The 11,776-nt window shown below is 40.0% G+C and overlaps 1 protein-coding gene across 1 annotated transcript in view; it reads right to left on the reverse strand.

Annotated features, from left to right (window-relative positions):
- Positions 1-11,776, reverse strand: part of LOC122059152 — an 18,359-nt gene that overhangs the window by 837 nt on the left and 5,746 nt on the right. Inside the window, exons 4-11 of the mRNA XM_042621838.1 lie at positions 4,232-4,291; positions 3,893-4,003; positions 3,126-3,206; positions 2,940-3,023; positions 1,800-2,280; positions 749-861; positions 337-367; positions 44-233 (exon numbers count right to left, since the gene is read on the reverse strand). Of these exons, the coding sequence (XP_042477772.1) occupies positions 67-233; positions 337-367; positions 749-861; positions 1,800-2,280; positions 2,940-3,023; positions 3,126-3,206; positions 3,893-4,003; positions 4,232-4,291 (1,128 nt within the window). The 3' untranslated portion in view covers positions 44-66. The remainder of the gene's footprint in view (positions 1-43; positions 234-336; positions 368-748; positions 862-1,799; positions 2,281-2,939; positions 3,024-3,125; positions 3,207-3,892; positions 4,004-4,231; positions 4,292-11,776) is intronic.

Consider the following 11,776-nt stretch of genomic DNA (forward strand, 5'->3'; position numbering starts at 1 on the left):
GGGGGGGGTGTGACCAGATATTTGAAAGCATACCATTGCTCACCTATGTATGTCTCATGTAAACAGTCAAGCCTCTACCTCTTGAGCAGCAGTTGGTTGATCTTCTTTTTCATCACCTTCCCCATCATCCTCCTCATTATCTTCTGCCTCATCAGCTAGTTTTGTAAGCTCTTCTTGGATCAGAAGCTTTATAGCCGACTTTCTCTGTGTGAGATCCATCTTGAACCGCCGAGCTGAAGGCAAGTAGAATTTGATACCTCAATCAGTGCGCCCCAATATTATACCATTTAAACAAAATATTAATAAACTGGATACATAAAAACCAGGAGTATGTACCGAGCAGCTTGAGAATGTCTGTGAATGTCGCCTAAAAAAGTAAAGCAACAAAACGGAAAAAAGAAAAGTTAGCTCTAGATAGTAAGGAATATCAAAAACCTAATCATGGAAATACAAAGCTGAGAACAATTTAGAAGCAACAAGCTGCCCTGCAGCTGCAGTCCTCCCCCCCTCCCCCCCTTTTTTTCTTTTCTATTGGGCAGGAAACCCATTAATTAGCAAAGGTAAAAGAAAGAAGCCCAGGGGGGTCGGTGGTGGTGGGGGCAGGGAATAAGAAAAAAATAAAAAGGTTAAACTCATCCATAAAAAGTACTGTTTGATTGTAGATATCACAGGAGAGGGAAGGGTAGATGCCCCAACAAGAGCTTTCTACATTAAACAGTCTACAGAGGATTAAGTATAAGCAGCCAACCGTGTTGAAGTCAACTTCCTTCAGAATTTCACAGATTGCAGTTCTTAGTTCATCTTCACTTGGTCCAGGTTCTCCCTCTCTGGATTTATCCTTCCCTTTCACCACCTTTAGACCTACATAAAATTACAGACAATTTCAGGTATTGTTTCTCGGGAAGAATACACATGTTCAAGGCGTAATCATAATCATCATCATCATCACTACCACCACCACAGCTTCTACACCATGTTGCTGTCTGTACAAAGACTAAGATAATAGCATGACTTGATTCTCAGAGCAAAGTACTGAAAAGCTTGAATGAAAAACATCTTCATATAGATTTTCTGAAGAAATAATGTGATGTAGATACGCACCCATGGAGTGATCCATACCCATCTGGGTATCCAGTGAGAGATGAACCAGATCCATATTTGGTTACTTGGTCTAGTAGTGGAATATTATGTAATCTTTTATTTCAAGTAGGATACGTAGGAGATATTAGTTTATTAATTTATTAGATTTAGTTTCCTATTTAGAGTTGGTTTCCTAGTTTCGTTTTGAACTAGTTTCCTTTTAGGATTTGTTTCCATGTTGGAGTTTTTTATTTGCCTATTTAATATGTTGTAACTGATAGAGTAATTAGATAATACAAAAGATGAATTGAGTTTGAATATCTGTGGAGCCTGCGGGCATGTGTGAGTGATTCTCCTCCCCCCCTTCTTTGTGCGATTGTTCCCTTCCCCCTGCAGCTCTGAGACCCATTTGAGGGAATTCTTTCCTACCCCTACTGGCCCCTCCATCATAATGGTTCTCTATCAGAAAGAAAACAAATGCAGTACAAAGGTCTTTCTTTGGGATGGAAGCAGGAATAGGACTATAATGCCTTAACAAGGAAATAATTCTATGTTATAGGGCTTTAGAATGATATCCAATAGAACAAGAAGTTGATGGAGGAACCCTCCCACGCCCTCCCCCCTTTTCTAAACAGAAAACAGAAGAGTTTCTATATATATACACAACTTTTTTTTTGGGAGAGGGGGTAGGGGCAAGAAGGGGTGTTAGTGAGTATTACCAGCTTTCTCTTTGGTGGCAGATTTTGCTGGGGTTGAGGCCCTTTTCCTGGTCTCCTCATTTTTCTTCTTTCTTGAAAACACCTTCGGGCTTTTATCAATGCTGTCATCAACCTTAGAACTCTTAGAAGATGATTTGCTTGGAGTTGTTTTGCTTGGGGTTTTCTTAGGCAGAATAGTTGGAGTAGCTTTTGTGGAGGTTGTACATTTCTTCATATTAGTTTTCCCAGCAGATTCCTTCTTCGATGATGATTTCTTTGAACTGCGTTTACGCTTTCTCGTATCTTCTTCAGACTCCTCTACAGATTCATCTTCCTTATCCTCATTCTTATCCTCATTCTCAGAATGGTCAAGAACCTCCTGAGGTTCATCTGGAACATCATTATCATTCTCTTCTTCCTCCTCTTCTTCAGACTCATCTCCTGTGTCAAGGGCACTCCCTTTATCCTTCCCTTTTGGAGTGTCTCCAGACTTCCTTTGTTTCTGTGGAATAATCAATTCAGAAAAATTATAAGCAAACAACAATAAATAGTTTGCACCTTTCCAAATAACCAGGACATGCATAATACCATATCATGAATTCAAAATTCGTGTTAAAAAAAATAAAAAACAAATAAAATAAAATCTAAAATTATTTTCATTCCTCTAGCTCTTAGTATGGGTTCTACTTTCAAATACTATAACATAAACTTCAATTTTCAATAAATTCTGACTCCATTTCCAACAGAAATCTTTCATAAAGCAAATATATCATTCCTGATGGTAACAATCTAAACATTTCTTAAGACCCAAATTGCAAGTAAATGACACGCATGTACAGAGATAGATGAGCAAGTGTTCGATGAATTCTGCAATAGATTTCCATATTGTAGACCAGTAATCAACATAACAATATTTTCCCCTTTATTTATATGCCCATAACTTTGCCAAAAGATCTCACCACTTGGATCCACTTTTAGAGACAATAAAATAAAGAAAAGAGCCAAATCCATTGAATATTAGAAACCTCTTAAATAAGCTCATCAGATCTACATTTTATATCAATAGATATCCTGTTAAAACACTAAAACATTTTGATCTCAGGTACAAAATTTCACTGTGCCAACGCAAATCCTATAGGGTTCACAAAGAAAGATGGATACCCCTGAAGAGTCTTTTGCAGAAGAACCACCAGGCTTTGATGCAGTTCCCTTGACAGACCTCTTGCGCTTTCTAGCTTTACTTGGCTGTATCACAATGAAGAGAAGAAAAATAAGCCAACAGCAGAAAAGCTACTTTCCAAAAGATTAATACATCTGAATAAAAAGTTCTAGCTGGGGGAAAGAAACCTGCTCCTTCTCTGCAAGTAAAACATCATTCGTTGCATGTGGAGATGCCAAAAAGTCTATTAACTTCACAACAATATCTTCCTGCACATGAAAATCAACATAAAAAAGCCAGACTCAGCTTCTGGCTCTAAAATGACAATTCCATTTATTCTGCAGAGTAAAATGAGTGTCTGCGTGTGTGTCCTTCCACATTTCAATTCGAACCATAGTTGTCAAAGCATCACACCTAGACCTAGGCAGTGCCTAGGCATCCTGGCGCCACTTGCTGGACATAGCCTTGGGTGGCCTAGGTATCACCTAGGCATCCGGGGCCCCTCCAATGATTTAGGTTGCCTAGTACCTTGACAACTGTGTTTTGAACAAGGCAACTGCTGGGACACCTAATGGATAGCTAGGCCCATTCACTAGCAAAAAACTTGGCCATTTTACATAGGCATGCCTGGCCTTGGCATAAGGGTTCTTGGATGTATGATTCTAGGTTTGAGTCTTTGGCAATATGCCAATCAGTAGCATTTTTGAGACTTCGGGTCTATGGCCTATCTGCATCAGATGGCCAGTTTGAGCAATTCAAAAAATACAATCATTCTTACAGCAATATCCAATGACCATGGCTCTATGGCCATGAATAATAATGAACTTAAGAGTGTATCGTTTAGGCCTCAAAATTCCAAACAGTCTAGGGCCTCTAGGCTTCAAGGGCCAAGAACTTAGATCTTCTATACAGAACACTTTCTAGAGAAAAGTTATAGAGTAATAAATTGACATACCTTCCTTGTTGTTGTCTTCACAACAGATATGTCAAGCACATCACAGAATTCTACCAACTTCTCCTTAAAACACTTGTCAAATTTTTCTTTTAATTTCATCCTTTGCTTTTCCTGCACTTCCTTAAAAATTTAATAATTAGAGAACCACAGAAGTTCATGTGGCATGTGCTTCACGATTGGTAATCCAAAAAGGGAACCCTATAATCCTATCAAAATAGCTAGCTGTCAAAGTAAATGCTCTACTTCTTAGCCCTCTAACAAGAAAAAAATAGCCTTAGAAAGGCAAAAACAAAAATAAAGGATAAATCTGAACCCTCCCTTGGATATGAATTTCTTTACCTCATTCTCATGCCACACAAAGCCAGAAAACTGGGAAATATTCTTCTTGACATCAGATGCCTGCATAGGTTAAAAACACATAAGGACCTCGAAGCAGCAATTTCAATCACTTAAGAAAACCAAGTCACAGATTATCCAATGAAGAGAGAAGAAGAATAATAGGAATAACCTGAATTTCGAAAACAAGGAGAAAAAAACAATCACAATTTATTTTGTTTGATAAATGAAGTACATCACAAGTTCACAACAACCAAAAGCAAATCCATTGCACATTCATATATAAATATAGGGAGATTCTTTCTGTGGGGGAGTGGCCCCTGCACGAGCATGGAAGGGGCCAACGAGAGGGCACACAAGGGCATCTGGCAGGGTGGGATTTAGGCATTTCATTGGGGGAGTGGGGGCAGTGTCATTTCACTCCCTACTGTGTATGGGCATAGGCGCTACACTCCCCCAACAGAAAACATTCTCCCATAAATATAATATGCTCGGAGGTAACAACACAAGTATACAATCAACATACATGCCCATGAATTCAGGCCATGTATTATATGGCCACTAGAGTGATGGAGAAGTAATCAAATTGAAATCAATCATATCTTCCATCAAAAGAGTTTACTTGATTAAATAGGGACCACCCACAAATCAGTGAGTCAACTGAAATAAAATAAAATCAGATTAGGTGTTCAAAAGTCAAAATCGTGAAAGGCATTAACAACTCTCCCATCTTTCCCCTCTTCTCTTCCCTTACCAGTTCCCCTCTTTGTTTCGACCATCATGCAAAGTTGCAGACTAGCAAGCTCTTCTTGGCTTCATTTCAACTGTTTGAACTTTCAACAGATTCGTCCCACACAACAGCAAAAGTTTGCAGCGCCTCCTTGTCTCTCAACGGACGGCAACTTGGAGAATCAGAACACTGCACTAATCTCTTTGGTGTTCTGTTTACTCCTCTTGATTCCTAAAGCCATGAGTTATTTGCTCACTTTTTCTTGATAACTTACAGGTCCTTTTTTCTCTTGTTTGCTCATTGCTCATGATGACTAATGAGTTAATGACTAACATATTCCTACCCCATCTCCATATTTACCCCTCCAACACATCTTATTAACTTTTTGCCATTAATTTTTTCATATCCCACGTTTACTCCTGCCCCTTCATACGTTGCACTATTCTTGTGTTCCTATTTGAATTTTCAGTAGTACAATACCGCCATTCACTTAAGAATCTCAGTTATTTACAATTTTGCCATCCTTTCCTAGATTTCTATTTATTTACTATTTTTGCATTTACCCTTTGAGTGTTCTCTTTCTTATATTCACCATGGTAGCCAATAGTTAAGTTCTCCAACAGCTCAACTCCTATAAGGGTGAAAGTGATGCAAAAATTGATGCCCTCACTAACGCTGTCAATTCCATTTAGACAATGCTGGAATCTATGCAAACTTCTATTGATCGACTGGTGGCTTTAGATAGAGAAAAGAGTGCAATGCAATCTAGGGATTCTTCCAATTCCATTCCAAAGAACCCATCTCATATTGCGCCATTGCCTCTAGCACCACCACCACAGCCACCACTACAACCATATGGAGTTGGTCGATGATGACTATGGAGTTGAAAGAATTTTATGGAGATAACAATCTAGAACAGTACCTTGATTGGATATATAGTTTGGAGACAATTTTTAGATAGCACAGGTTGATTGAGGCCATAAAGGTCTCATTTGTAGAAGCTAAGCTGAAAGGCACAGCCCAAGTCTAGTGAGTCAAGCAACAACAACGGAACGAACCTGAGGCATTGGACTAGTCACTACTTGGCCTAAAATGCATAAAATCATGACCAAGAGATTCTTGCCCCCTAACTACAAACAGCGCATGCACCTCAAGTTTGCACAGTTGAAATGAGAAAATTTGACAGTTGAAGAGTTCATTGCCAAATTCTATTATTTCTCCACTCGTTCTGCTTTTGAGTGTGATAAAGTATTGGTGGCACAGTTCCGCAATGGTTTGCACCCTCAAATTAGTGCACTCACAAGTTGCATCTAGTCACCTTCCTATAAGGGAGGATGTTGTACAGGTAGCATATTAGGGTTAGGAAAGTTTGAAACGGCCATACAATTGGCATACTTTAACAAACACTTTTCCCAGAGGTACCAATTCCATAGGCAACGGCCTTCTCCTCAAGAAAAGTCATTCAACAAATCACAGGCTAGTACTTCATCTATGGCTTTCTCTCCAAGAATTATATTCCCTTCCCCCCCTTATGTTATTGTCTTCTTCCTTCCCACTGTATCACTAGCTCTTCTAGCTCCTTACCACTAGATTTGATCACTCCTTATAGGAGCATCCCAAGGCCTCCGATGAACATGATCATACCATCATAAGTGGCATTCTTGGAGCTTGTTCTGAATCGGGACCACTCCCAAGTCAACTCTTATCCTTTCATTCCTCTCTCTTTCTCCTAGTTTTGCCACACATCCACCTCAAAATCCTCATCTCTACTACACTCAGCTTATCTAAGTTGCCCTTCTGGACTGCCCAACACTCCGCCCTATACAACATAGCTGGTCTTATAACAGTCCTGTAGAATTTTCTTTTAAGCTTTAGAATAATAAGTCAATCACACAATACCCCAGTTGCACCTCTCCACTTCATCCATCCTACTTTAATTATGTGAGAAAATTCATCTATTTCACCTTCCTTGTTTATGGTTGACCCCAAATATCTAAAATAGTCACTTTGTGGAATCTCTCTCTCATATCAAGTTTTCACCACTTCGGTATCATTCTTCAAACTGCTAAAGTTACCACTTCAAATTTTTTATTTCTCAATACTTTGATGGTGCTTGTTGTGAGATGTTTGGTTCTTCCAAACACATCATTAAAGTTGGTCGACAATAATTGGAAGTGCAAAATGGTGTAGTTGATTTCAAGATCCTTCTCACATATGAGAGATGTTATTTCTTAAAAATTAGGTCACTGAGAAATTCTCAAAGCCAAAAGAAGATGTCCCTACAAAAGTGCTTGTTGTCCACAATGAAAAACCAAAGTCAACTGAGGGAAAACCACAAGTGATGGCAATAAAAGAAGAGAAGTTGGTCGTTCATTACGAGGATAAAACCCCAATTGTTCAAGTGCAATAAGATGTGACCGTGTATGACATGGAGTCGGCCTCTCATGTTGTGAAACATCCCTCCTATTGAGTTTGTTATTCCTCATAAGTTTCAAAACACATGCAACATCGAAGTTTCATATAAGATAAGAAACTGCAAGCACCCCTCCAAGTTTTGATATTTCTACTTTTCTACCCTTCTACAAAACTTGAGAATAAGTTTTTCCCCTACTGGGGAAATTGATACAATTACAATAGACATTGTTACAATCCTAGATACCTTGTAATCAAACCAAAAGAAAAAAAAAGAAAAAAGAAAAGAGAGAGGTACAACCGAAGGAGACTCCCCAAAAGATGAGAAGAGACCTGCGATCTTACCAAAATGGTTTGATCGCAGATTTTCCCTAACCTTAATATTCTTTCATAAGAATGAAAATACAAGAATAGCCCCAAGACTCGAAGTAACCCTAACTAAAAGTACTGGACCGATAGGATAGAATTGACCCTATCAATCCAAGGAACTAGCACTAATCCCGATAGGGATTAACGTCAGTCTCAACACTCCCCCTCAAGCCGGAGCATACGCATTACTCATGCTCAGCTTGGTACAACTATTGCGAAAACTAGGAGCAAACAGAGACTTCGTGAACATATTGACCAATTGATCTGACGAAGGAACAAAAGGGGTCTCAATCAGCTTCTTCAGAACACCATCACAAACAAAATGGCAGTCCACCTTTATATGCTTGGTCCTCTTGTGGAAGACGGGGTTGCTAGCAATGTACACCGCAACTTGATTGTCATAATCCATCTTCATAGGTTTGGTCACGGGAAATCCCAACTCCAAGAGTAAAGACCGTAGCCACATCAACTCAGCAATGGTATGAGCCATAGCACTGTATTTTGCTTCTGCACTGGATCGGGCAATGGTAGTCTAATTCTTTCTATGCCAAGTAACCAAATTACCTCCAACAAATGTACAATGACCCGTACTAGATCTCCTATCACTAGCAGAACCGGCCCAATCAACATCAGAATAATTACTAGTTTTATATGCCGATTAGGACAATAGATCAGCCCCTTTTCAGGAGCACCCTTCAGGTAGCGAAGAACACGGACAGTTACATCCCAATGAGCTTTCTGATGAGACTGCATGAACTGACTGAGTACTCCAACAACATAGGAGATGTCCGGACGTGTCACAGTAAAATATATCAACTTGCAAATCAAACTCCTGTATTGATGCACATCCTGGAGGGGTTCACTATCATCAACCCCAAATTTCTAGTGAGGATCCATAGGGATATCAACAGGTCTGAAAGCAAGCATACCAGTATCAGACAAAAGGTCCAGCACATATTTCCTTTGAGATAGACTAATCTCTTTCTTCCATCTGATCACTTCAATCCCCAGAAAATAATAAAGTTGACCTAAGTCCTTGGTCTAAAAGTGTTGTTGAAGAGAAGCTTTCACTTTTGAAATTCATGCCTCATCATTACCAATAAGTATAATATCATCAACATAAACTACCAAGACAACCAGTTTATCACCTCTGCGACGAACAAAGACAGAATGATCAGAATAACACTGAGAAAATCCACAAGTAACTATGGTAGCACTGAACTTGTCAAACCATGCCCGAGGGGACTGTTTAAGTCCATAGATAGCCTTGTGTAAGCGACACACACGACCTGTATTCTCCCCCTGAGCAACATAACCAGGAGGTTGCTCTATATACACTTCTTAATGGAGATCACCATACAAGAAGACATTCTTGATATCCAACTGAAACAAGGGCCAATCAAAGTTGACAGCCAGAGAAATAAGTAGACGAACAGAGTTCAGTCTAGCAACCGGGGAGAAGGTCTCAAAATAATCAACTCCATATGTTTGAGTATACCCCTTGGCAACCAGACGGGCTTTCAACCTCTCAACAAAGCCATCAGAGTGATACTTAACAGTGTACACCCAGCGACACTTTACCAAATCCTTACCAGGAGGCAAATCTACCAGACTCCATGTACCACGACTCAAGAGAGCATCCATTTCTACATCCATGGCAGCTTTCCATCCAGGAATAGTTAGGGTATCATTATGGGTGCGGGGAATAGGGTTAGTAGAAAGTGACAAAGCAAGACCATGGATGGGAGAAGGAAGATGAGACAAGGAAACAAAAGAGACAAGGAACAAAGTTATTAATAGGATACACAACCATAGATTTTTTAGTGCAAGAACGTGTACCTTTCCTTTGAGCAATTGATAAGTCATCAGGCGGAGAAAGAGGAGGAGCTTCACCAGAGAAAGGCAGCAGTGGAGGAAGTGAATCATCTGGAGTATTGATTTCTCCACTCGGCTGTCCAACCTTCTTCTAGCGCTGATAAACCTGTAGAGGAGGTGAGTCACTGGCACTGGGCACATCAAGGAAGGGTATGAGAGATGGAATGGGTGGAGGAGATGGAGAAGTCCACTCCATACTAGACTGAGACACCTGAGGAGAAAAGAATGATGTGCCTTCAAAGAAAGTTACATCGGCACTAATAAAGTTCCTGTGAGTAATAGGGTCATAGCACTTATACCCTTTATGAGTATGTGAATAACCCAAACAAATGCACTAAGTAGACCTAGGAGACAGTTTATCTACTTGCACATGCAAATTATGGACAAAACACACACGGCCAAAGACTCGGGGAGGAACAAGAAAACTTGGAAAAGCAGGGAACATAACAGAAAAAAGGGACCTATCTGAAAGCACTGAAGATGGCATATGATTAATCAAGTGACATGCAGTTAAACCCCATCACACCAAAAATGTTTAGGAACATGCATATGAATCATAATAGCATGGGCTACATCGAGTAAATACCGGTTCTTGCGCTTTGCTACCTCATTTTGCTGTGGGGTATAGGCGCAACTGGTTTGGTGTATCATCCCACGGTTGGCACAAAAATCAGAAATATCAGTTTGAGCATATTCTAAAGCATTATCAGAACAAAAAATCTTAATCAAAATGCCAAACTGAGTTTTTATTTCGTTATAGAATTGCTGAAACACAAATAAAAATTCAGATCTGTCCTTTAACATGTAAAACCATGTAAGGCGAGAATGATCATCCACAAAAGTCACAAAATAACGAAAACCAAATCTATTACTAACTCTGCAAGGACCCCATACATCAGAATGGACTAAGGAAAATAAAAACGGACTACAAGACATAGAGCGAGATGGGAAAGACACGGTGATGTTTTCCCAACTCACAGGCCTCAAATTCTAACCTAATCACAGACTTAAAACTAGGAAATAAAAGTTTCAACTTAGCTAAAGATAAATGTCCTAAATGACAGTGCCATTGGAAAGGAGTCACATCTCCAACAGCAGCAACAGCAGCAGCAGCAGAAGAAGTAGAACCACAATTGAGATAATATAAACCATCTTTTTCACACCCTACACCAATCATCTTCCTCGTGTGAAGATCCTGAAAAACACAGTAAGAGGGAAAGAAGGTTACTGAGCAATTTAATGAGCTAGTTAACAGGCTCACAGAAAGAAGACTTAATGGGAATTGTGGAACATGTAACATAGAAGATAAATTCAATGAGGATGTGGGTGATATAGTACTATGACCGAGAACCGGTGTAGAAGCACCGTTGGCAAGAATAACAGATGTAGAACTAGTACTAGAAGATAAGGTTTTAAAAAGTGATGACTTACCAGTCATATGGGCAGAAGCACCTGAATCAATGATCTAAGGGGTAGAGGTAGTGGTAAGAAGGGCTGAGGTACCTGCATGAACTAAGGTGGCAGCGGATGCAGACCCACCATTAGATGTATTAGAGGATGCCTCGAGCGTGTGCAAGATCCGAAGCAACTAATTGATGTCATCGCGCAGACTGGTAGATGAATCTCCTGAAGGTCTTAGTTTAGCGTCACCGGAAGACATTGTGTCAGTACCATCATCTGACACTGCATGATTGGCTAACTGGGTTGCCCACTCTGCTTGTCATGCTTTGCCCAGCAAGTCTCTATAGTATGGTTGGGCTTCCCGCAATAAGTGGACTGGAGGGCTACACGATCAGAAGGTTGTCCACTAGAACCCCGACCAGCCGATCCACGACCATGACGATGACCATGTCCACGGTTGGTAAGCAAGGCAGAATTGTCTTTGGAAGACTAATCAGATTTAGTTGATGAAGTGATTCGCTGCAGTTGCGAATAAGTGTCATTCAGAGTAGGAACAGTATCACCTGCAAGTAAATGGCCCTTCACTTCCTTCAAATTATTATTCAAACTAGCCAAAAATTTGAAAACAAAAAACTCATTCCGCTGAGCCTTCAATTTGTCAATGTCTGTGGTCAAGGGCTGGAAAACATTAAGTTCTTCAACCATTCCCCTGAAAGTAGTATAATACTCCGAAAGAGATCTGTCAGACTGGCGAAACTGGA

This window comes from Macadamia integrifolia, chromosome 13 (assembly GCF_013358625.1).
Source record: "Macadamia integrifolia cultivar HAES 741 chromosome 13, SCU_Mint_v3, whole genome shotgun sequence".
Taxonomy (NCBI): domain Eukaryota; kingdom Viridiplantae; phylum Streptophyta; class Magnoliopsida; order Proteales; family Proteaceae; genus Macadamia; species Macadamia integrifolia.